Source organism: Pristiophorus japonicus, unplaced genomic scaffold (assembly GCF_044704955.1).
Source record: "Pristiophorus japonicus isolate sPriJap1 unplaced genomic scaffold, sPriJap1.hap1 HAP1_SCAFFOLD_231, whole genome shotgun sequence".
NCBI classification, from domain to species: Eukaryota; Metazoa; Chordata; class Chondrichthyes; family Pristiophoridae; genus Pristiophorus; species Pristiophorus japonicus.
The window spans coordinates 791,739-818,585 of record NW_027252026.1 but is presented as its reverse complement, the minus strand read 5'-3'; the positions used below and the strand labels follow the sequence as shown (position 1 = coordinate 818,585).

At 48.3% G+C, this 26,847-nt stretch overlaps 1 protein-coding gene and 1 pseudogene across 1 annotated transcript in view; both read left to right on the top strand.

The window, feature by feature from the left end:
- The window catches only part of LOC139245689 (uncharacterized), a 304,862-nt pseudogene that overhangs the window by 164,486 nt on the left and 113,529 nt on the right, over window positions 1-26,847 (top strand).
- The window catches only part of LOC139245688 (uncharacterized), a 193,784-nt gene continuing 184,541 nt past the window's right edge, over window positions 17,605-26,847 (top strand). The window contains exon 1 of the mRNA XM_070871249.1: window positions 17,605-17,852. Coding sequence (XP_070727350.1) covers window positions 17,605-17,852 — 248 coding nt within the window. The remainder of the gene's footprint in view (window positions 17,853-26,847) is intronic.

Below are 26,847 nucleotides of genomic sequence, written 5' to 3'. Positions count from 1 at the left end.
GCCAGGCACTGTGGAGCGAGAAGGGAAAGGGGTAGAGGTGGGGAGAAGAAGAGGGGAAGGAAGGGGAAGGGTGCATGTCCGCGGGTGATGGCTGTGTTATATCTCCATCTGGGTGTATGCAATTTGTTGTAATGTATGGGGGCTGGGAACCACCCTCCTGCTTTGCCTTTGTATTCTGTGTTGCTGGACATGTTGAACATTTGATTGATGTCAATGGTGGAAAAAATGGTGTGTGGGCGGGAGTTGGGTGTTTATTGCCTGTGATACTTACGATTTCAGACCAATGTTGGTATATTTTTTTTTTATTGAACATAACTTGTTGCGCATTGTTTCAGACAGCTGGACCGTTATGCACTGGTGATTCCTTAACATGAAAGGATTAAATACAACTTAACTTCAATCAACGTAAACTTTAACTGGCGCCAATGTGATGGGCACCATTGATATCTGAACTGCACAAACACAGCAGTGTGTCAGCGTTGTCACTCACATCAATGTTCTTTCAGGCAAATCGTTCAGATATCAGCTCCTCACGTAAGAGTCCTGTAGTTATGTAGCCACCACGGGCCCTTTCCTGCGGTCTGGAGTGGGTCGTGGGCATGGTTGCATAGCCAACCTGATTGTCTGGCCCTAGGTCAGCGTCCAGCCCCTCATCATCCTCTTCCTCTCTCTCCTGAGGTGGAGCATCAGTCCCTTCACGCAATTCTTGGCCCCACCTGATAGCCAGGTTGTGCAGCATGGAGCACATGACCACAAGTTTACCTACTTGCTCAGGGTTGTATTGTAGCTCCCTTCCTGAGTGATCCAGACATCTGAAGCACTACTTAAGCACAGTTATTGTTTTCTGGACCACATTGCGTGTGTCTCTGTGGCTCCTGTTGTATCGCTTCTCGACCTCGGTGTGGGTGTAAGGAAGGGGCTCATTAACCAGGTGGCTAGGCCATATCTGTTACAACCAAGCATCCAGCACTGTCTTGTAGCTGACTCTTAAAGATGTCAGAGACAGCGCTCTCACGCAGGATGTGAGTCTGATCGAAGGTGCCGGGACATTTGGCATTCACTGGTTAAGGTCGACAACTAGTTGGACCTTCAGGGAGTGAAATCCTTTTCTGTTACGAAAACGCTCTGGGTCCTGAGAAGGTGGCCGCATGGTGATGTGAGTGCACTGTGTAGCTCCCTGCACCCTGAGGAACTTAGCAATGCGGTAGAATGCTCCAGCCCTGTCAGTCTGAGCCTCCTTGGTCATGGGGAAGCTGATAAAGTCTATCCTTCTCGCGTACAGGGCCTCCGTGACCTGCTTAATGCAGCGATGGGTTGCATGGTGAGACAGAAGGCAAATCTCGACCGTGGAGGCCCGAAAGGAACCGGACACGTAGAAAGACCTTGGCCTCTGATAAGTATGTGGACCATGTATAGTAACTGTATAGTCACATAAGGTGCGCCACCAGAGGGCACTGCGGTGGGAGACCTGAGGGTCACCTACATAGGTGTGCAGGGCCCAGTATAAAAGCCTGCCCACCACGCTTGTGCCTCACTCTGGAGTTACAATAAATGGGACTAAAGTCACAACAGCTCAGGTACAATACTAGACCTCGTGGAGTCATTCATAAGATTATTAAAGACATAACAACTGGCGACGAGATTACGAACTTTCACGCAAAAATGACTAACGGTGCATTAGAAAAGTTCTCAGAGGGTGAAGATTGGGAAGCCTTTACGGAGCGGCTCGACCAATATTTCATAGCAAACGGCCTGGTAGGCGATGATCTGGCCACGCTGGCAGATAAGCGCAGAGCTATCCTGTTGACCAGTTATGGGCCCGCGGTCTATGGCCTCATCAGGGACTTGCTTACACCAGAGAAATCAACGACCAAGTCATACGAGGAGCTGAAAGTGCTAATTCTGGACCAACTCAAACCGAAGGAGAGCATCCTCACGGCCAGGCATCGACTTTATTCACACCGCCACCCCGAGGGCCAGGAAATCGTGAAGTACACTGTCGACCTCAGGAGGCTGGCAGGACCGTGTGAATTCGGCGCATCCCTCGCCGATGCCTTGCGGGACGTCTTCGTAATTGGCATCGGTCATGAGGCCCTTCTTCACAGGCTACTGTCTGCCGAAACCACCATCACCCTGCAGAAGTCCATCAGCATCAGCCAGGCGCTCATGGCCGCAAGCTGCAGCTCCAAGCAGATGATGATTCACTCTCAGGGCTTAAACCCAGCAAGTACTGGAAATAGAATGGCGCCTTTCACAGGCAGAACTGTTGAATGTGAATCTGCCCAGGGCAGAGCGTACAGGCCCCCGAGTCCTTTAACTTAGAGCCGCCGAGGGGTGCAAGCATAAGTCGAGAAGCACCATACTGGCGTTGCGGAGGTAATCACAGGGCTCATCAGTGTCGATTCAGAGACTATGTGTGCAAAGGCTGCAGCACAAAAGCCACCTCCAGTGAATGTGCAAAAGAGCTGTGACTCACCACATGGAAGAGGAGCCAGCAGATGGCTGTGAATCCAGCACGGATTACGAGGAGTTGGCTAGAGAGGCAGCTCAGTCCCAGGACGAAGTGTACAGAGTATATACCTGCACCACAGATTGTCCTCCAGTGATAATGGAAGTCGAGCTAAATGGCGTTCCAGTCTTCATGGAAGTGGACACAGGGGCAAGTCAGTCAGTAATGAGCCAGGCAGCCTTTGAGAGGCTATGGAACGATCAAGCTGGTCCCGGTTCAGGCAAAGCTGCACACCTACACCAAGGAACTGATATCAGTTGTTGGTAGTGCAGATGTAAGTGTATCCCATGATGGCCCAATGCACAATTTACCATTGTGGATTGTTTCAGGTGATGGACCAACGCTACTTGGAAGAAGATGGATGGGGAAGATTCATTGGAACTGGGAAGACTTCATCCCTCCAGCGATTGACATCCCCCGTGCTCAGAGGCAGAGCAAGTCCCCACCTTCGGTTGGACCAGGCACCAGAGAGCAGATCCGCGCAGCCCCCGAGGCACAGACCGCTCAACACGACTGTGTGGCGATGATCCGGCCGAAACAACCCGAACGCACCTTCCCAGTTTCAGTGGCAGGACTCCTGGGGAGGAAGATTGGATCCGAGGGCGTCTTCCCAGCTTCAGTGGCAGAATCCCTGGGAAAGAAGATCGCGGCAGTCGACATCATGGACAGGGAAAAGATGGCGTCCAACCCACGAGGTGCAGCGCTCCTCGATCGACACCGATGCCCTGATGGCAGGCTGCATATGTGGCCTGATGAGCTCACATATTTCACTGATCACCACCTTGTGGAAGCACAGCCTCCGAAGGCAGGTGTGGTCGGAGACATTGAGGTAAGACTCTTTTCCTTGTACGTGCGGGGTGTGTATGGTCTGGACCCCCTCCTCATTCTTGCACGTCATAAATTGGGGACATAATGATGTGCATCACACATTGAGCCATCTGCACTCTGCAGCATCTGCGTGTTAATCGATGCAGGCTGAGAAATGGCTGGCCCCATTGCAATGAAAGTATAATGGCGATTGATCAGAAGCAATAATTTCCTCACTAAAATACACCTAGAGTCCAGAGTCTGAAAACATGTCTGTTGAGATGGTCACTTCAGCTGAGAAGAACTCCAGAGCCAATGCAAACTCCCCCGAAGTTGAAGCAGACTTTTGAATGAAGCGACCTGCGATTTAAAAAAATTGCAGCCACACCGCTGGCGTTAGTTGAGAACAGTTCCACTTTCTTTGGCCGATATGTGCGCGAGATGGTGAAAGTGACGGTGAGCGATCTCCTGGGCGTTAGTTTTGTCAAATGTGCTCCTGACGACAAAAAAACGTGGGTGGGCGGTATTATTGAATCTCGGCATTAATTCCGAGTGGAAAGTAACGCTGGGCGATACGGCCGTTGATTTCGCCCATTCTGATGATTCCACCCCAAAAACGTGGGCGGGCGGTATTATTTTTTCCCGGCGTTAAGCACATGGGGAAAGTAATGCTTGGCAATAAGTTCTCAAAAAATGCCTGGCAGTTTCCATTTTGTGGCTAAATGGGCGATATATGAGCATTACGTAATTTCAGCAGTAAAGTGGGCGTTAAGCATGCAAAAAAAGTGAAAAATCTCGCCTATAGAGTACATCATTAGTCAGTGTACGACATGTCAATCGGTAAGCAAGAAACCACCATCAGTATCATTACAGCCATGGAAATGGGCTCCGAGGGTGTGACAAAGGTTACATGTAGATTTTGCTGAGCTAGAAGGACAGAAAATTGTTCATTGTGATTGATAGCCATTTGAAGGGGGTAGAGGTGTTTCCGATGCGGAAAATTACAAGTAAAACACTAGGGGCGAGACTTTCCTCTTCATTTTCGGCGGTTCTCTCGGAGGTACAGTTCTTTTTCGGCAGAAAACCACCCAGCGAAAGTTCCCTCTTCTTTTTTTTTTAAGGAGAGTTCCGCTGATATTTTCAAAATACTGCTGGGGAGCAGACCGCCCACGTGTATTTGCATGCACCACTGAGAAAACCACCACAGTCCAAGTTTTGCCTCACCGGTGACCCATACGTAAGATCAAAAAAAACATAGAAAATAGGTGTAGGAGTAGGCCATTCGGCCCTTCAATATGATCATGGCTGATCATGCAACTTCCGTACCCCATTCCTGCTTTCTCTCCATACCCCTTGATCCCTTTATCCGTAAGGGCCACATCTAACTCCCTTTTGAATATATCTAACAAACTGGCCTCAACAACTTTCTGTGGTAGAGAATTCCACAGTTTAACAATTCTCATGAGTGAAAAAGTTTCTTCTCATCTCGGTCCTAAATGGCTTACCTCTTATCCTTAGACTGTGTACCCTGGTTCTGGACTTCCCCAACATCAGGAACATTCTTCCTGCATCTAACCTGTCCAATCCCGTCAGAATTTTATATGTTTCTATGAGATCCCCTCTCATTCTTCTAAATTTCAGTGAATATAAGCCTAGTCAATCCAATCTTTCTTCATATGTCAGTCCTGCCATCCCGGGAATCAGTCTAGTGAACCTTCGCTGCACTCCCTCAATAGCAAGAATGTCCTTCCTCAGATTAGGAGACCAAAACTGTACACAATACTCAAGGTGTGGCCTCACCAAGGCCCTGTACAACTGCAGTAAGACCTCCCCGCTCCTCTATTCAAATCCTCTCGCTATGAAGGCCAACATGCCATTTGCCGCCTTCACCGCCTGCTGTACCTGCATGCCAACTTTCAATGACTGATGTCACCCAGGTCTCATTGCACCGTCCCTTTTCCTAATCTGTCACCATTCAGATAATATTCTGCCCTTCCTGTTTTTGCCACCAAAGTGGATAACCTCACATTTATCTACATTTATACTGCATCTGTCATGCATTTGCCCACTCACCCAACCTGTCCAGGTTACCCTGCAGCCTCTTAGCATCCTCCTCACAGCTCATACTGCCACCCAGCTTAGTGTCATCTGCAAACTTGGAGATATTACATTCAATTCCTTCGTCTAAATCATTAATGCATATTGTAAATAGCTGGGGTCCCAGCACTGAACCTTGCGGTACCCCACTAGCCTGCCATTCTGAAATGGACCCGTTTGTTCCTACTCTTTGCTTCCTGTCTGCCAACCAGTTCTCTATCCACATCTATACATTACCCCCAATACCATGTGCTTTAATTTTGCACACCAATCTCTTGTGTGGGACCTTGTCAAAAGCCTTTTGAATGTCCAAATACACCACATACACTGGTTCTCCTTTGTCCACTCTACTAGTTACATCCTCAAACAATTCTAGAAGATTTTTCAAGCATGATTTCCCTTTCATAAATCCATACTGACTTGGACGGATCCTGTCACTGCTTTCCAAATGCGCTGCTATTACGTTTTTTATAATTGATTCCAACATTTTCCCCACTACTGATGTCAGGCTAACCGGTCTATAATTCCCTGTTTTCTCTCTCCCTCCTTTTTTTAAAAAGTGGGGTTACATTAGCTACTCTCCAATCCATAGGAACTAATCCAGAGTCTATAGAATGTTGTAAAATGACCACCAATGCATCCACTATTTCTAGGGCTGCTTCCTTAAGTACTCTGGGATGCAGACTATCAGGCCCTTGGGATTTATCAGCCTTCAATCCCATCAATTTCCCGAACACAATTTCCTGACTAATAAGGATTTCCTACAGTTCCTCCTTCTCACTAGACCCTCAGTCCCCTCGTATTTCCGGAAGGTTATTTGTGTCTTCCTTAATGAAGACAGAACCAAAGTATTTGTTCAATTGGTCTGCCATTTCTTTGTTCTCCATTATAACTTCACTGATTCTGACTGCAAGGGGACCTACATTTCTTGTCACTTAGCGTTTTCTCTTCACATATCTATCGAGGCTTTTGCAGTAAGTTTTTATGTTCCCTGCAAGCTTACTCTCATACTCTCTTTTCCTCCTCCTAATGAAACCCTTTGTCCTCTGCTGAATTCTAAATTTCTCCCAGTCCTCAGGTTTGCTGCTTTTTCTGGCTAATTTATATGCCTCTTCCTTGGATTTAATGCTATCCCTAACTTCCCTTGTTAGCCACGGTTGAGCCACCTTCCCCATTTTATTTTTTCTCCAGACAGGGATGTACAATTGTTGAAGTTCATCCATGTGATCTTTAAATGTCTGCCATTGCCTATCCACCGTCAACCCTTTAAGTATCATTCGCCAGTCTATCCTAGTCAATTCATGTCTCATACCGTCGAAGTTTCCTTTCTTTAAGTTCAGGACCCTAGTCTCTGAATTAACTGTGTCACTCTCCATCTTAATGAAGAATTCTACCATATTATGGTCACTCTTCCCCAAGGGGCCTCACACAACAAGATTGCTAATTTCTCATTACACAACACCCAGTCTAGGATGGCCAGCTCTCTCGTTGGTTCCTCGACATATTGGTCTAGACAACCATCCCTTATACATAGAAACATAGAAACATAGAAACATAGAAAATAGGTGCAGGAGTAGGCCATTCAGCCCTTCTAGCCTGCACCGCCATTCAATGAGTTCATGGCTGAACATGAAACTTCAGTACCCCCTTCCTGCTTTCTCGCCATAACCCTTGATCCCCGGAGTAGTAAGGACTTCATCTAACTCCCTTTTGAATATATTTAGTGAATTGGCCTCAACTACTTTCTGTGGTAGAGAATTCCACAGGTTCACCACTCTCTGGGTGAAGAAGTTTCTCCTCATCTCGGTCCTAAATGGCTTACCCCTTATCCTCAGACTGTGACCCCTGGTTCTGGACTTCCCCAACATTGGGAACATTCTTTCTGCATCTAACCTGTCTAAACCCGTCAGAATTTTAAACGTTTCTATGAGATCCCCTCTCATTCTTCTGAACTCCAGTGAATACAAGCCCAGTTGATCCAATCTTTCTTGATAGGTCAGTCCCGCCATCCCGGGAATCAGTCTGGTGAACCTTCGCTGCACTCCCTCAATAGCAAGAATGTCCTTCCTCAAGTTAGGAGACCAAAACTGTACACAATACTCCAGGTGTGGCCTCACCAAGGCCCTGTACAACTGTAGCAACACCTCCCTGCCCCTGTATTCAAATCCCCTCGCTATGAAGGCCAACATGCCATTTGCTTTCTTAACCGCCTGCTGTACCTGCATGCCAACCTTCAATGACTGATGTACCATGACACCCAGGTCTTGTTGCACCTTCCCTTTTCCTAATCTGTCACCATTCAGATAATAGTCTGTCTCTCTGTTTTTACCACCAAAGTGGATAACCTCACATTTATCCACATTATACTTCATCTGCCATGCATTTGCCCACTCACCTAACCTATCCAAGTCACTCTGCAGCCTAATAGCATCCTCCTCGCAGCTCACACTGCCACCCAACTTAGTATCATCTGCAAATTTGGAGATACTGCATTTAATCCCCTCGTCTAAATCATTAATGTACAATGTAAACAGCTGGGGCCCCAGCACAGAACCTTGCGGCACTCCACTAGTCACTGCCTGCCATTCTGAAAAGTACCCGTTTACTCCTACTCTTTGCTTCCTGTCTGACAACCAGTTCTCAATCCACATCAGCACACTACCCCCAATCCCATGTGCTTTAACTTTGCACATTAATCTCTTGTGTGGGACCTTGTCGAAAGCCTTCTGAAAGTCCAAATATACCACATCAACTGGTTCTCCTTTGTCCACTTTACTGGAAACATCCTCAAAAAATTCCAGAAGATTTGTCAAGCATGATTTCCCTTTCACAAATCCATGCTGACTTGGACCTATCATGTCACCATTTTCCAGATGCACTGCTATGACATCCTTAATAATTGATTCCATCATTTTACCCACTACTGAGGTCAGGCTGACCGGTCTATAATTCCCTGTTTTCTCTCTCCCTCCTTTTTTAAAAAGTGGGGTTACATTGGCTACCCTCCACTCCATAGGAACTGATCCAGAGTCAATGGAATGTTGGAAAATGACTGTCAATGCATCCGCTATTTCCAAGGCCACCTCCTTAAGTACTCTAGGATGCAATCCATCAGGCCCTGGGGATTTATCGGCCTTCAATCCCATCAATTTCCCCAACACAATTTCCCGACTAATAAAGATTTCCCTCAGTTCCCCCTCCTTACTAGACCCTCTGACTCCTTTTATATCCGGAAGGTTGTTTGTATCCTCCTTAGTGAATACCGAACCAAAGTACTTGTTCAATTGGTCCGCCAATTACACCCCAGGAAATCCTCCTCCACTGTATTGCTAGCAGTTTGGTTAGCCCAATCTATATGTAGATTAAAGTCACGCATGATAACTGCTGTACCTCTTATTGCACGCATCCCTAATTTCATGTTTGATGCCATCCCCAATCTCACAACTACTGTTTGGTGTCCTGTACACAACTCCCACTAGCGTTTTCTGCCCTTTGGTGTTCCGCAGCTTGACCCATACAAATTCCATATCATCCAAGCTAAATGCTCCTCGAATTGAGACAGTCTTCAGGCTTGTTTTTTTTAACACTTTGTCCTTTTAGAATTATGTTGTAATGTGGCCCTTTTTGATTTTTGCCTTTGATTTCTCTGCCCTCCACTTTTCCTTATTTCCTTTCTATCTTTTGCTTCTGCCCCCATTTTACTTCCCTCTGTCTCCCTGCATAGATTCCCATCCCACTACCATATTAGTTTAAACCCTCCCCAATAACACTAGCAAACACCCCCCCAGGACATCGGTTCCGGTTCTGCTCAGGTGCAGACCGTCCGGTTTGTCCTGAGATTACTACTTTTGAGGTCCTACTTTTTAATTTAACTCCTAGTTCCCTAAATTCAGCTTGTAGGACCTCATCCCGTTTTTTAACCTATGTCGTTGGTACCCATATGCACCACGACAACGGGCTGTTCACCATCTCCCTCCAGAATGCCCCGCAGCTGCTCCAAGACATGCTTGACCCTTGCACCAGGGAGGCAACATACCATCCTGGAGTCTCGATTGCAGCTGCAGAAACGCTTATCTATTCCCCTTACAATAGAATCTCCTACCACTATAGCTCTCCCACTCTTTTTCCTGCCCTATGCGGCAGAGTCACCCATGGTGCCATGAACTTGGCTGCTGCTGCCTTCCCCTGATGAGCCATCTCCCCTAACAGTATCCAAAGCGGTATATCTGTTTTGGAGGGAAATGACCGCAGGGGACCCCTGCACTACCTTCCTACTCCTGCTCTGCCTGATGGTCACCCATTCCCTATCTGCCTTTGTAACTTTTACCTGCGGTGTGACCAACTCAGTAAATGTGCTAGTCACAACATCCTCAGCATTGCGGATGCTCCAGAGTGAATCCATGCACTGCTCCAGTTTCACAATGCAGTCTGTCAGGAGCTGCAGCTGGATACACTTCCCGCACACATAGCACAGGAGGAGCACGAAAACACCAGAGCAGAGAGGTAGGTAAGTACCCTGAAAAGAAAGCTAAGTTAAAGGTTTTTTATTAATTATTTTTAAGTTAAAAAGGGTCTTGAGAATGCTTTTTAAATTTTTATTTTTCGTTTGATTGAAAAAATATTTTTTGAGTTTGCCCCTCCCCCTCCCCCCAAGGCCCAACCACAGCCTTGGTCTAAAGTTTGATTACTTACTGCCCATTCTGGTTATGAACCGCCCATTGTGCCAGGTTGTTGAGAATCTACGTGTAAGATCCATTTTTTCGCTGGGTGGTATTTTTTCCGTTTTATGGAATTTTTCGCCAGTGTTATTTGAAGAATTTTAGCAGTCTTTTTGGGCGGCAATCTAGTGGTGGGGGTTTAGGGAAAGTCTAGCCCTAGACAATTTGCAAAGATTGTTTTCTTCATTCGACCTCCAGAAGAAATTGTGTCTGATAATGAGCCACAATTTTGTTCAGAAGAATTTGCACTATTCATGAGCAGAAACTATGTGAAACATACCAAAGTTCCACTAGACCACCCTATTTTAAATGGTGCAGCAGAGCGCACAGTACAAATTGTAAAATGTGTCTTCATCAAGCAAATGTTGGATCCAAATCCAAAGAAACGACAGTTGTCATTGAACCACAAAGTAGCAAATTTTCTAATAAATTATCGTAATACTCCTCATACACCATCAGAGTTGTTTCTCAAAAGACAGCCACAAACCAGGTTCTCATTGTGCCAAGTTTGGCTTTAATAATCAGGACAGAAAGAGAATCATGATGGAGGTAGCGTAAGAGAGAGAAGTGTAAAATTGAATCAGAAGGTGAGAGTGAAGAACCATCACCATGAATGGTTAAAGTGGTTACCAGGAAGAATAGTGAAGATATGTGATCCTCGCACATATTTGGTCAAGATGTTTGATCATGGAAAGGTTAGGTTTGTTCATATTTTACTGACAGATGTGGAAGGAGTTGAAAGTTGGAATGATTCGATTATTTCTAAGGAGCCACAACTAGAGTACTAGTAGCAAACCCTACATCAGATGTACTAGAAACAAGTACAAGACAAAGTAAGAATTTAAGTCTGAGTCCGAGTCAGGCAGACAAAAGTCTGAAGTTGTCGAGAGTCAAAATGTAGATCAAAGGTTGCCCTGTAGATACGGATTCTTCTACCTCAATCTGTTTCAGCGAATACACTGACTCGAATACTTTAAAGTTTAGTTCAGACTAACTTTATTCAAACTTCATCGATGAAGGGTCTTGCTCTGATAAAGGGGCACCGACTTCATGAGTCTGTCGAATCCACCAGAGCAAGCAAAAATCATTACAAAAGAAAAACAGTTTATACAGTTGAAGATCGGTACACTCCTTTTCATTGTCCTATCACATCAATTACCGTGGCATAGATACAAGCTAAGTTAGTCATTTACACAGTGAAGTAAGCAAGTCCCTAATCATGAGTGAAGATTAAGTCATCTCCAGCTTATCTTTGTTTTGCAGGCAAGGAAGGCACGCACAGTTCTGCTTCTCTAGGTATTTCTTCAGTTTAGCCCCTACATCTGTTGCTACATTCACTTTATGATACGGTCCCTCAAGGCCGTTCCACAAAGACAAGTTACTCATTGTTTTCCCCTACAGTGATGTGTCAGCAATAACCATGAGCGGCCATTTTATATTGAGTTACTACATTTGAAATTAGTATGGATAATACATATAAAGTTGGTAGCTACATTGATACAGATTCTCAGTCCTTGGAGAAAATTTCTCCTCATGCTCAGCCTAGAATGAGTCTAAGTTCGACACCAAGTTTGGAAGGTTCTGTTCAAGGGAGCGAAGATAAGCTCTTCGAAACAGAAAAACAGTGGTTACGTTTCATTTGTAAATATGGCAAATTAAATCTCTATCTTTTGTTGTGTATAATCATGCAAGTTATGTATGATGATTATTTTGTTATGATTACTTCTTCATTAAGGAGGGAGAAGGGTAATATAGAGCTCCCCGTAGTGGACTAATGGTCCACCTAGTGGACTACTGTGGTAATGCAACTAATGATGTAAATAATAAAAAGGATCATGAGCCAAGGCCACATGACAAGTTTTCTCTGGAGCCATCTTGTAGTCTGTGGGCCCGAAATTCACCGTCCCCGAAGGGACGGCTACTGCGGAGTTTGGACGGTCGATCGCCAAAATCGATCGGCCACCATGGTCGGGTACTTTTCTCTCCCGAGCCATATTCAGCTCAGGGAGGATTTCAGTGGTGTTCACTTCCGCCGGAAACGATGCGGTGAAGCCGCCCTAAAGGAGGATTTCCAGCGGTGAGCTCTGCAGTGTGCGGGCAGCTTGGAATGGAGTACCACAGCGAAATTCACCGAGGAAAAGGTAGTACTTTTCCCAGCAGTGCCCCCGCGAGGTTTTCGATGCGATGCTCGAATGCGACACCGCTGGGGCCCTTTGGTAGGTAAAAAGTTTCATTACTTAGTACTGTTTTTATTTCATTTTCCAGCATCCGCCGTGTTTATCTTTTGATATAGTTTTATTAATTATTAGTGTTTTTAATTCATTTTTCATGGTCCGCAGTATTTAGTTTTTGATATAGTTTTCTTAATTGTTTTGGCTCCATTAAACTCGCTGAGTGCTGCTCAGATGTTTGCACATACCCCTGTACTTTTGTCTAACTTTCTGGTCTAACTCTTTAGTGGAGTCCTGTGGGCTGCAGAGACCTGCTTGGCAGGGTTCACCCTGTGGATGGAAGACCTGATATACCTGGTCAGAAGCAGGGCGACATGCAGGAGAAGGCATCACTGTCAGCACCGTGCAGACAGGCAGTGAGCAAGGGAGGCAGCAGCCATGATTCGTTCATTCTGTGTCAGACCAATGTGCCCGCCATCTTCCCTGGCCCGAATCAGGATTGCGGTTGGTTGCTTGGGGACAAGGGCTATCCCCTGTCCACTTGGCTGCTCACTCCTCTGCAGATCCCCAGGACAGTGCCAGAGCACGCATACAGTGACATTCATTGTGGCACCAGGTGCATCATTGAGCAGTGTATAGGTATCCTGAAGCAGAGGTTCCGTTGCCTGGACTGCTCTGGTGGCACCTTGCACTACTCTCCTCAATGGGTCTCCATAACCGTCGTGGTCTGTTGCATGCTGCACAACCTGGCCATCATGAGAGGACAGATACTGGAGGTTGAGCCAGCAATTCCACATGAGGAGGAGGAGGATTCCTGTCACCCCAGAGCTAGGAGGCGTCGACCCATCATCACCCTGGAAGGGCCGGGTGCAGACTGGCCAGCACCCTCCTGGGAGGGTGCGTCCTCACGTATATGGAGGTGCCTGACACCTCCCCTGCAATCTCCCTCCATGCATTATGTACTGCCAGGTCGCCCCACGTCAGGAAACCATATTCTTCTGTCCTCCACACCGTCCATCAATGCCTCCAGCTCCATATCAGTGAACCTGTTGGCTCTCCTTACACCTCTTATGCCAGCCAACCTTCCAACCTCCTTCCCCCCTCAGAGCCTTGCTGCAAACTCTGGCCTTTAAAAAGGCCCGGGAGCAGCTGGTTCATTCGAAACCCTTGCCTGCATGCTGAATTTCTCAGTGGTGACAACGCTCAAATTAAGACAGCCACACCGCTGAAAAATCCACTTTGGAAGGGTTGATTAGCGCTGGAAACCATTTGTTCACTTTTGGAGCTGAATATGGCGTGACCGAGCCACGAAAGAAATGCTGGCACTAATGGCCACAAAAAGGTGGGGGGAGCACCAGCTCTCCAGCGATACTGAATTTCTGGCCTCGTGTGTTTGTGATGTTGTGAAGAATATATCACACTTGGGGCAGTGGTCAATGTGTGATGGTGCAAGCAAACACTTTGCCCATCTATCTGGTGCAAGTTATTGGTGGGTCACCGCAGGGCTATAAAAACATTTGGGGAATTTACAAGTGTCTTTGGGTGACGAGGATGGAATTGGCACATTGTGCAAACCCTGTCAGGCATGTGGAGTGGGGAGGATGCCCTGGAGTGCCAAATTGGGCAATTGTCCTTGCTCCCTCTTCCCGAAGCGCAGGTTCTATTTCTCCACCTGATGATCTGGTGATTCTGTTTTGCAACACTTCATCAGCATCCTCCAGACTTTAAACACGACAGAAAAAAATCATGTGTGTAAATGCTGGTGAGTAAATACGGATTCTTAAATAGTTGTGCAGTCTGTTAAATAGATAAATAAAACAGAATATCCTGGAAATACTCAGCAGGTCAGGCAGCATCTGTGGAGAGAGAAACAGCGTTAACGTTTCAGGTCAATGACCTTTCGTCAAAACTGTCGTGCTATGTTACAATCTTCCCATTATTGCAGTCATCAAACTGCTGTGTCAGTCTGGTTTTATATTGTGTGTTATTGAAATTATCAAGTTCAAGCCATGGTTAAAGTGGGAAGATTATTTAGAATATCCGGATACGTGAAGATGATTCATCAACAAATAGACACATCACGATGGGTTTCACTGCGATAAAATACTTTATGAAACTGCTGTACATCCAAAAATAATACAGAATCATCAAAAACAGAAGAATACATTTCATTTCACCATCTCAGTTGGGTTCAGCCGAACACAGCACAATTATAAAACTCAATGAGCAAGATTACGGCACAATTTTCCCCAAAGCGTTTTTTTGGCGTACTTGAAGAGTTACGCTATTTTTTGGGGCCTGAAGTACGCCAAAAAAAAATCTAAGTTTCCCTGTTGGATTTCTTCATTTTGGCGTGACCTAACCCGACCTTTAGTTTTAGGGGTGGAGCCTTGATCTGTGCCAAAAAGATCAGGATACCATGGTAACCAGGGACACAATGTGAGCTGAGGCTGGAAAGTGAAGCATACAGACAGCTCCCAACACATTAAAAGAATTGAAAAACACTCTCTCTCGCACTCTCTCTCTCTCTCTCTCTCTCTCTCTCTCCCCTCTCTCCTCTCCTCACTCTCTTGTGTGTGAACCTGGAACCGGACAGCCTTCAGGCGGGGTTGGCGGTAAGTTGCTGCTATGTTTTTCAGTGTGTCCGGGCACTTGCTGCGCCGATTTCCTTGCCTGCACCATTTCCTTAACTCTAGGGAAGGTTTTTCAGCAGAGGCCACATACACTGGCCTAAGCACAACTGGAGTAACTCTCAGCTGGCCAAACTTCCCTAATTGGCGTAGGTGGCTGGTTACGCCCCTTTTGGCTGAAAAAAAACTGACCTAAAAAAATCATAACTAACTGAGTTACACTGCTGCAGATTGATTGGGGAAACTGGCTTTTCAACTTGGGCCAAAAAGAACTGCTCCAAAAAACCGGCGCAAATCACTGGGGAAAATTGAGCCCTACATTATGTGATCAGAAAAGTTGCACTTTATACAGCTCACAACAAGTAGCAATCGTACTTCAGGTCTGTGCCTCGGGGGATATTAGTACATCTGAGAGAGAGAGAGCCCTGAGAGCATTGTGAGAGAGAGAGCCAAGATTATCAAAAGGAGAACGGAGCGAGCGAGTGAATATGGGTGAGAGGAGCGAGGGAGGGAGGGGGAGAGGAGATGAGCGAGGGATGGGGGAGCAGCGCGGGAGGGAGGGGGAAAGCAGTGTGGGAGTGAACATGGGAAGGAGGGGGCAGCGAGCGAGGGAAGGAATGTGGGGGGGGAGAGGGAGGGAGGGGGAGAGGGAGGGAATGTGGGAAGGAGGGGGCAGTGAGTGAGGGAGGAAACATGGGAAGGAGGGGCGGCGAGTGAGGGAGGGAATGTGGGAAGGAGGGGGCAGCGAGTGATGGAGGAAACATGGGAAGGAGGGGGCAGTGAGTGAGGGAGGGAATGTGGGAAGGAGGGGGCAGCGAGTGATGGAGGAAACATGGGAAGGAGGGGGCAGTGAGTGAGGGAGGGAATGTGGGAAGGAGGGGGCAGCGAGTGAGGGAGGAAACGTGGGAAGGAGGGGCGGCGAGTGAGGGAGGGAATGTGGGAAGGAGGGGGCAGAGAGTGAGGGAGGGAATGTGGGAAGGAGGGGGCAGAGAGTGAGGGAGGAAACGTGGGAAGGAGGGGGCAGTGAGTGAGGGAGGGAATGTGGGAAGGAGGGGGCAGCGAGTGAGGGAGGGAATGTGGGAAGGAGGGGGCGGCGAGTGAGGGAGGAAACGTGGGAAGGAGGGGGCAGTGAGTGAGGGAGGGAATGTGGGAAGGAGGGGGCAGTGAGTGAGGGAGGGAATGTGGGAAGGAGGGGGCAGCGAGTGAGGGAGGGAATGTGGGAAGGAGGGGGCAGTGAGTGAGGGAGGGAATGTGGGAAGGAGGGGGCAGTGAGTGAGGGAGGGAATGTGGGAAGGAGGGGCAGTGAGTGAGGGAGGGAATGTGGGAAGGAGGGGGCAGAGAGTGAGGGAGGGTGAGAGGGAATGTGGCAAGGAAGGGAGGGTGAGAGCGAGGGTGGGAGTGGGAGACTGAGGGAGGGGGGAGTGGGAGCAGAGAGGGAGGGGAAGAGCAGTGAGGGAGGGAGGGATGGGGAGCAATGAGGGAGGGAGTGGGAGCAGTGATGGGGGAGTAGCGAGAGAGGGGGAGCAGCGAGTAAGGTGGAGGAGCAGTGAGGGAGAGAGCATGGGAGGGGGAGAGCAGTGAGTGAGGCGGGGGAGAGTGAGGGGGAGACTGGGAGGGGGGAGAGCGAAGGTGGGAGGGGGGAAAGTGAAGGTGGGAGGGAGCAGGGAGGGAGGGGGAGAAGAGCGAGGGAGGAAGGGGAGCAGGGAGGAAGGGGGAGTGGGAGCAGCGATGGGGGGAGTAAGGAGGGAGAACAGCGAGTGAGGTGGGAGAGCAGTGAGGAAGGGAAGGGAAGAGTGTGAAGGTAGCAGGGAGGGAGGGGGAGCAGTGATGGGGGAGTAGCGAGGGAGGAGGAGCAGTGAGTGAGGTGGGAAGCAGTGAGGGAGCGATGGGGGAGTAGGGAGGGAGGGGGAGAGAAGCGAGTGAGGGAGAGGGCGTGGGTGGAGAACGAAGGTGGGAGGGAGTGGGAGCAGGGGAGGAGGGAGGGAGGGAATGGGAGAGTAGGGAGGGAGGGGTGTCGCGAGGGGGAGAGTAGCTAGGGAGGGGGAGAGCAGCGAGAGAGGGGAGAGCAGCAGAGTGAAGGACGGGGGTAGCGAGCTCATTCAAGACTTTCAGATGGAAGGGGAGACAATAGTTTAACCTGGAAATCAGGATGCCTGCATGTTATTCAAGGTGCCAGGATATTTAAATTATGAAAAGTTAAGGAAGCTTTGATTGTTTCCTTTGCAAAACAGAAAACTTCAGCTTGATCTGTTGAACTTTATAAGATTCTGAAGTAATGTGCGAAAGCAAATTGTTCAAATACCAGGAGAAACAAGTTAGGAACATTGTTATATATACAAACCTCACCAATGAGTAAGACTTGCCACCAGGGGGCACACCTGTGGGAGACCTAAGGGTCACCTGTTCACCCTGGGCAAGCAGGTATAAAAGGTAATCCACCATGCTGCTTCCTCACTTTGGAGTTCCATTAAAGAGACCGAGGTCACAATGGTTTGAGCTTACAACACAGTTTTGTGGAGTTATTCTGAACATAAAACTGGCGCGAGTTACAGATCACGAACTTTCACGCGGTAATGGCTGCCGTTGGTATTCTTGAGAGATCTGTTGAGGGTGATGATTGGGAAGCTTTCGTTGAGCGTCTTGACCAGTACTTCGTGGCCAACAAGCTGGACATGGCTGAGACGGCGACCAAATGCAACGCGATTCTCCTCACTGTATGTGGGTCTTCGATATATGGTCGTGTCAAAAATCTGCTGGCAGCGGTCAAACCAACAGACAAGACTTACACCGAGCTGTGCACTCTGGTTCGGGAACACCTCAAGCCGAAGGAGAGCATCCTAATGGTCAGGTATCGCTTTTACACGCACCATCGCTCCGAGGGCCAGAACGTGGCGAGTTCTGTCGCCGACCTAAGTGTCATGTATGTAACCACAATGTACACCACTGTATTACTGTATACTCTCAACCTAGATGTGCACCTTGACCACAAGGGGTGAACTTGTGGGAGGCACTGCTTACCTGATCACACAGGTATAAAAAGGGAGGTCCCACGCAGGGTCATCGTCTTTGGAGTGCTGTGAATAAAGGGCTAAGATCACAGAGCAACCTTGTCCCCAGAATATGCCTCGTATGGTTTCATGCTGTTGAGTAAGGACTTTACATTGGTGACGAGAATGGCCACCGGTAGCACAGAGGAACAGTACTGTGTTGGGGAAGACTGGGACGATTTTGTCGAGAGGCATCAGCAAAGCTTCGTTACGAAAGAATGGCTGGGGGATGCAGCGGCCGACAAGCGAAGGGCTCATCTCCTGACCAGCTGTGGACCAAAGACTTACGCACTCATGAAGGACTTACTAGCACCCGAAAAGCCAGTGGACAAAACCTTTGAAGAACTTTGCAAATTGATCAGGGAGCACCTCAAACCGGCGAGTAGCATACACATGGCCCGACACAGATTCTACACCCACCGACGTCGTGAAAGACAGAGCATACCGGACTTCGTAGCGGACCGCCGCTGTTTGGCCAGCCTCAGTAAGTTCACAGACGCCTGCAGGTGGGAGATGCTAAGGGACTTCTTTATTGAGGGCATCGGTCATGCGGGAATTTTCCGCAAATTAATTGAGATCAATGATTTGACCTTGGAAGCGGCGGCGTTGGTGGCTCAAACTTTCATGGTGGGGGAGGAAGAGACGAAAATAATATACGCGCGCAATTCTGCCTCTAACGCGGCGATGGATCAGGGAGTCAACATCATCAATGCGCCTCAGAGCCCCACAGACAGGCAGGGGCAGTCACCAGGCAGCAATAGACCCCAGAGTAGGACTTCAACAGAGGCAATGGCAGGCTGAACGGACATTCATGCCATCACAGTGGACAATGCGGCCCGGGATGGGGCCATTGATACCCACTAATAGGGTACTTAAGAGCAGTCAAAGGGACAGTCAGTGCGGACTTCCTGGCCATAGTCCCTTTGTTCCCAACAACGGAAACTTTAACTCATGCTGGAGGTGTGGGAGAAAACACTCAGCTAGATCTTGCAGATTTCAACAGTTTGTCTGCAGGAACTGCAATCTCAGAGGCCACTTAGCTCAAATGTGCAGGAAGTCTGCTTCCAGACTAAGATGAGGCAGATGGACCAGAAGAGGGTTCTTTGAGGCAGGATGACTTTTGGGGTAAATCGATGGACGCCGAGGTTCAGCGGGTCCATGTGGCGAATATTCACAGTTCATACACCAGAACACCACCAATGATGATGAGGGTTTTATTAAACGGTATCCCTGTACGCATGGAGCTGGACACTGGGGCCAGCCAGTCACTCATGGGTGTTCATCAATTTGAGAAGCCAAGGCCACTTATACACAGTAGACACAAATTAGCACGTATTGAGACACAGTTATGGACTTACACTTAAAGAAATCATTCCGGTGCCAAATAGAAACATACAAAATAGGTGCAGGAGTAGGCCATTCGGCCCTTCGAGCCTGCTCCACCATTCAATAAGATCATGGCTGATCATTCACCTCAGTACCCCTTTCCTGCTTTCTCTCCATACCCCTTGATCCCTTTAGCTGTAAGGGCCATATCTAACTCCCTCTTGAATATATCCAATGAACTGGCATCAACAACTCTCTGCGGTCGGGAATTCCACAGGTTAACAACTCTCTGAGTGAAGAAGTTTCTCCTCATCTCAGTCCTAAATGGCTTATCCCTTTTTATAAAGCAATATACATGAACCTTTCGTTAACTTCAAATAGCGATTCATTTTAAAGTGGCTCTTCTCCCTTCGACTGAAGATAGTTTCAAGCTGGTGACCATGTAGATGGCAAATGCCCTGGTTACTGGTCATTTATTTCAGCCTAGTTTTAAATAATATCCATGAGCTGAGCATTTGGAGAATTGTACAGGGAGGTGTCACAGTAACCAACAGGAAGCTTACTGCATTGTAGAAAGAAAAAGAAAAAGAAAAACTCCTTTTATATAGCGCCTTTCAGGACCACCAGATGTCTCAAAGCGCTTTACAGCCAATGAAGTACTTTTGGAGTGTAGTCACTGTTGTAATGTGGGAAACGCGGCAGCCAATTTGCACACAGCAAGCTCCCACAAACAGCAATGTGATAATGACCAGATAATCTGTTTTTGTTATGTTGATTGAGGGATAAATATTGGCCAGGACACCGGGGATAACACCACTGCTCTTCTTCAAAATAGTGCCATGGGATCTTTTACGTTCACCTGAGAGAGCAAACGGGGCCTCGGTTTAACGTCTCATCCGAAAGACAGTACCTCCAACAGTGCAGCACTCCCTTAGCCCTGGAGTGTCAGCCTAGATTTACGTGCTCAATTCCCTGGAGTGGGACTTAAACCCTCAAACCTCGAACTCAGAAGTGAGTGTAGTACCCACTGAGCCGTAGCTGTCACTAAAGGGACAGAACATGGGCATTTTAAAACAGGTGACTGATTAAAGTTGGGTGTGATTGAGTCTTTCTCGATCTGTCGCTTCCTTTTGTATAAGCCTCTCCTCCCTTCTCAATATCCTGACTATGGGCTCAATTTTGGCCAGGAGTTGCTCCGTTTCTTTTGGAGCAACTTGATTTTTCTGGAGTATCTTAAAAATCCCCATTTTGCACATTCAATTTGCGCCAGTGTAAGTGAGTTAGTTAGGATTTTTTTAGTTTAGTATTTTTTCCTCAAAAGGGGGCTACCTACGCCAGTTTTGGCCATTTAGGTCACTTTGGCCAGCTAATAGTTACTCCAAATCTACTTAGGCCAGCGTTTGTGACCACTTCAGAAAACACTTGTGGAGAGTTAAGAAATCAGCGCAGGTGGGTACATCGGAGGCCAACAGAACTTAATGACTTGACTAAAAACTGTGAATAGGATCAAACAGCTATACAGGACATCATATGACAAACTTCACAAAGTTAATTTACTATACAACAGAAGCATTCATGGAAGCTTAAACTACAAAAATAAAAGAAGTAAAAGATAGATGAATTACATTGGCCGAATCTCACAACTAATTCAAACAACTATTTGTTTGCAATGGTGATACTGGGCCAAAATTGAGCCCATGTTAGCGAAATAAAGTCAACTTCAATAAATAAGATATTCTCTCAGTGTTCCTCTGTCACTTATGTTCTTCTTTCACAATAGCACCAGGTAAATGGCCACCACTATTCACAAGAGACAAAACATATTTACATAATTTTTTCAAAATATCCAAAAGTCCAGGAAAATGGCAAGCCATTAAGAAAGTTCAAAAATAACAACAGTGCATCAAATTTCAAACCTGAGGTCGATCGCACCGGGAGACCACTCAGCCACGGCTAGGGGTCCCACACACACAGCGGCTGCAGCATGAACACCGAGAGGCTGGGGGCGAGTAGCTACTGCACATGCACGGATACTCCACTGCGCATGTGCAGACGTCCTGGCCTGTTTCCAGTGCAGGACGCTGGCTCCGCCCCCGACTCAACTGGCCATGCTGTGCGATGATTTTTAAATCATTCTTTGCAATGTGTGTGTCGTGGCCAAGCCCTGCATTTATTGCCCATCCCCAGTTGCCCTTGAGAAGGTCGTGGTGAGCTGCCTTGTTGGACCGAAGTAGTCTGTGTGCCTCGGCCCGAAACTCTGGAATATCCTCCCTAAACCCCTCCGCCTCACTACCTCTCTCTCCTCCTCTGAGACACTCCTTGAAACCTACCTGTTTGACCAAGATTTTGGTCACCTGTCCTAATATCTCCTTATGTGGTTCGGTGTCAAATGTTGATAATGCTCCTGTGAAGCACTTTGGGACATTTTACTATATTAATGGTGCTATGCAAATGCAAGTTGTTGCTTTTCAAGGTACTCCCACCGTGCTTTTAGGGAGGGAGTTCCTGGATTGTGACCCAGCAACAATGAATATACATCGAAGTCAGGATGGTGTGTGACTGGAGAAATTGGAAGTGGTGGTGTTCCCAAGTCCTTCTAGATGGTGGAGCTCGTGGGATTCGGAAATGCTGCCGAAGAAGCCTTGGTGAGTTGCTGCAGTCCATGCAGTAGTAAGTGTTCACTGCAGACACGGTGTGTCGGTGGTGGAGGGAGTCGTTGTTTAATCTGGGATAGTGAGTTAGTGCTCACTGCAGACACAGTGTGTCGGTGGTGGAGGGAGTCGTTGTTTAATCTGGGATAGTGAGTTAGTGCTCACTGCAGACACGGTGTGTCGGTGGTGGAGGGAGACGTTGTTTAATCTGGGATAGTGAGTTAGTGCTCACTGCAGACACAGTGTGTCGGTGGTGGAGGGAGTCGTTGTTTAATCTGGGATAGTGAGTTAGTGCTCACTGCAGACACGGTGTGTCGGTGGTGGAGGGAGTCGTTGTTTAATCTGGGATAGTGAGTTAGTGCTCACTGCAGACACAGTGTGTCGGTGGTGGAGGGAGTCGTTGTTTAATCTGGGATAGTGAGTTAGTGCTCACTGCAGACACGGTGTGTCAGTGGTGGAGGGAGTCGTTGTTTAATCTGGGATAGTGAGTTAGTGCTCACTGCAGACACGGTGTGTCAGTGGTGGAGGGAGTCGTTGTTTAATCTGGGATAGTGAGTTAGTGCTCACTGCAGACACGGTGTGTCGGTGGTGTAGGGAGTCGTTGTTTAATCTGGGATAGTGAGTTAGTGCTCACTGCAGACACGGTGTGTCGGTGGTGGAGGGAGTCGTTGTTTAATCTGGGATAGTGAGTTAGTGCTCACTGCAGACACGGTGTGTCGGTGGTGGAGGGAGTCGTTGTTTAATCTGGGATAGTGAGTTAGTGCTCACTGCAGACACAGTGTGTCGGTGGTGGAGGGAGTCGTTGTTTAATCTGGGATAGTGAGTTAGTGCTCACTGCAGACACGGTGTGTCGGTGGTGGAGGGAGTCGTTGTTTAATCTGGGATAGTGAGTTAGTGCTCACTGCAGACACGGTGTGTCGGTGGTGGAGGGAGTCGTTGTTTAATCTGGGATAGTGAGTTAGTGCTCACTGCAGACACGGTGTGCCGGTGGTGGAGGGAGTCGTTGTTTAATCTGGGATAGTGAGTTAGTGCTCACTGCAGACACGGTGTGTCGGTGGTGGAGGGAGTCGTTGTTTAATCTGGGATAGTGAGTTAGTGCTCACTGCAGACACAGTGTGTCGGTGGTGGAGGGAGTCGTTGTTTAATCTGAGATAGTGAGTTAGTGCTCACTGCAGACATGGTGTGTCGGTGGTGGAGGGAGTCGTTGTTTAATCTGGGATAGTGAGTTAGTGCTCACTGCAGACACGGTGTGTCGGTGGTGGAGGGAGTCGTTGTTTAATCTGGGATAGTGAGTTAGTGCTCACTGCAGACACGGTGTGTCGGTGGTGGAGGGAGTCGTTGTTGAATCTGGGATAGTGAGTTAGTGCTCACTGCAGACACGGTGTGTCGGTGGTGGAGGGAGTCGTTGTTTAATCTGGGATAGTGAGTTAGTGCTCACTGTAGACACGGTGTGTCGGTGGTGGAGGGAGTCGTTGTTTAATCTGGGATAGTGAGTTAGTGCTCACTGCAGACACGGTGTGTCGGTGGTGGAGGGAGTCGTTGTTTAATCTGGGATAGTGAGTTAGTGCTCACTGCAGACACGGTGTGTCGGTGGTGGAGGAAGTCGTTGTTTAATCTGGGATAGTGAGTTAGTGCTCACTGCAGACACGGTGTGTCGGTGGTGGAGGGAGTCGTTGTTTAATCTGGGATAGTGAGTTAGTGCTCACTGCAGACACGGTGTGTCGGTGGTGGAGGGAGTCGTTGTTTAATCTGGGATAGTGAGTTAGTGCTCACTGCAGACACGGTGTGTCGGTGGTGGAGGGAGTCATTGTTTAATCTGAGATAGTGAGTTAGTGCTCACTGCAGACACGGTGTGTCGGTGGTGGAGGGAGTCGTTGTTTAATCTGGGATAGTGAGTTAGTGCTCACTGCAGACACGGTGTGTCGGTGGTGGAGGGAGTCGTTGTTTAATCTGGGATAGTGAGTTAGTGCTCACTGCAGACACAGTGTGTCGGTGGTGGAGGGAGTCGTTGTTTAATCTGGGATAGTGAGTTAGTGCTCACTGCAGACACGGTGTGTCGGTGGTGGAGGGAGTCGTTGTTTAATCTGGGATAGTGAGTTAGTGCTCACTGCAGACACGGTGTGTCGGTGGTGGAGGGAGTCGTTGTTTAATCTGGGATAGTGAGTTAGTGCTCACTGCAGACACGGTGTGTCGGTGGTGGAGGGAGTCGTTGTTTAATCTGGGATAGTGAGTTAGTGCTCACTGCAGACACGGTGTGTCGGTGGTGGAGGGAGTCGTTGTTTAATCTGGGATAGTGAGTTAGTGCTCACTGCAGACACGGTGTGTCGGTGGTGGAGGGAGTCGTTGTTTAATCTGGAATAGTGAGTTAGTGCTCACTGCAGACACAGTGTGTCGGTGGTGGAGGGAGTCGTTGTTTAATCTGGGATAGTGAGTTAGTGCTCACTGCAGACACAGTGTGCTGGTGGTGGAGGGAGTCGTTGTTTAATCTGGGATAGTGAGGTAGTGCTCACTGCAGACACGGTGTGTCGGTGGTGGAGGGAGTCGTTGTTTAATCTGGGATAGTGAGTTAGTGCTCACTGCAGACACGGTGTGTCGGTGGTGGAGGGAGTCGTTGTTTAATCTGGGATAGTGAGTTAGTGCTCACTGCAGACACGGTGTGTCGGTGGTGGAGGGAGTCGTTGTTTAATCTGGGATAGTGAGTTAGTGCTCACTGCAGACACAGTGTGTCAGTGGTGGAGGGAGTCGTTGTTTAATCTGGGATAGTGAGTTAGTGCTCACTGCAGACACGGTGTGTCGGTGGTGGAGGGAGTCATTGTTTAATCTGGGATAGTGAGATAGTGCTCACTGCAGACACAGTGTGTCGGTGGTGGAGGGAGTCGTTGTTTAATCTGGGATAGTGAGTTAGTGCTCACTGCAGACACGGTGTGTCGGTGGTGGAGGGAGTCGTTGTTTAATCTGGGATAGTGAGTTAGTGCTCACTGCAGACACAGTGTGTCGGTGGTGGAGGGAGTCGTTGGTTAATCTGGGATAGTGAGTTAATCCTCACTGCAGACACGGTGTGTCGGTGGTGGAGGGAGTCGTTGTTTAATCTGGGATAGTGAGTTAGTGCTCACTGCAGACACGGTGTGTCGGTGGTGGAGGGAGTCGTTGTTTAATCTGGGATAGTGAGTTAGTGCTCACTGCAGACACGGTGTGTCAGTGGTGGAGGGAGTCGTTGTTTAATCTGGGATAGTGAGTTAGTGCTCACTGCAGACACGGTGTGTTGGTGGTGGAGGGAGTCGTTGTTTAATCTGGGATAGTGAGTTAGTGCTCACTGCAGACACGGTGTGTCGGTGGTGGAGGGAGTCGTTGTTTAATCTGGGATAGTGAGTTAGTGCTCACTGCAGACACGGTGTGTCGGTGGTGGAGGGAGTCGTTGTTTAATCTGGGATAGTGAGTTAGTGCTCACTGCAGACACTGTGTGCTGGTGGTGGAGGGAGTCGTTGTTTAATCTGGGATAGTGAGTTAGTGCTCACTGCAGACACGGTGTGTCGGTGGTGGAGGGAGTCGTTGTTTAATCTGGGATAGTGAGTTAGTGCTCACTGCAGACACGGTGTGTCGGTGGTGGAGGGAGTCGTTGTTTAATCTGGGATAGTGAGTTAGTGCTCACTGCAGACATGGTGTGTCGGTGGTGGAGGGAGTCGTTGTTTAATCTGGGATAGTGAGTGAGTGCTCACTGCAGACACGGTGTGTCGGTGGTGGAGGGAGTTGTTGTTTAATCTGGGATAGTGAGTTAGTGCTCACTGCAGACACGGTGTGTCGGTGGTGGAGGGAGTCGTTGTTTAATCTGGGATAGTGAGTTAGTGCTCACTGCAGACACGGTGTGTCGGTGGTGGAGGGAGTCGTTGTTTAATCTGGGATAGTGAGTTAGTGCTCACTGCAGACACAGTGTGTCGGAGGTGGGGGGAGTCGTTGGTTAATCTGGGATAGTGAGTTAGTGCTCACTGCAGACACAGTGTGTCGGTGGTGGAGGGAGTCGTTGTTTAATCTGGGATAGTGAGTTAGTGCTCACTGCAGACACGGTGTGTCGGTGGTGGAGGGAGTCGTTGTTTAATCTGGGATAGTGAGTTAGTGCTCACTGCAGACACGGTGTGTCGGTGGTGGAGGGAGTCGTTGTTTAATCTGGGATAGTGAGTTAGTGCTCACTGCAGACACGGTGTGTCGGTGGTGGAGGGAGTCGTTGTTTAATCTGGGATAGTGAGTTAGTGCTCACTGCAGACACAGTGTGTCGGTGGTGGAGGGAGTCGTTGTTTAATCTGGGATAGTGAGTTAGTGCTCACTGCAGACACGGTGTGTCGGTGGTGGAGGGAGTCGTTGTTTAATCTGGGATAGTGAGTTAGTGCTCACTGCAGACACGGTGTGTCGGTGGTGGAGGGAGTCGTTGTTTAATCTGGGATAGTGAGTTAGTGCTCACTGCAGACACGGTGTGTCGGTGGTGGAGGGAATCGTTGTTTAATCTGGGATAGTGAGTTAGTGCTCACTGCAGACAGGGTGTGTCGGTGGTGGAGGGAGTCGTTGTTTAATCTGGGATAGTGAGTTAGTGCTCACTGCAGACACGGTGTGTCGGTGGTGGAGGGAGTCGTTGTTTAATCTGCGATAGTGAGTTAGTGCTCACTGCAGACACGATGTGTCGGTGGTGGAGGGAGTCGTTGTTTAATCTGGGATAGTGAGTTAGTGCTCACTGCAGACACGGTGTGTCGGTGGTGGAGGGAGTCGTTGTTTAATCTGGGATAGTGAGTTAGTGCTCACTGCAGACACGGTGTGTCAGTGGTGGAGGGAGTCGTTGTTTAATCTGGGATAGTGAGTGAGTGCTCACTGCAGACACGGTGTGTGGGTGGTGGAGGGAGTCGTT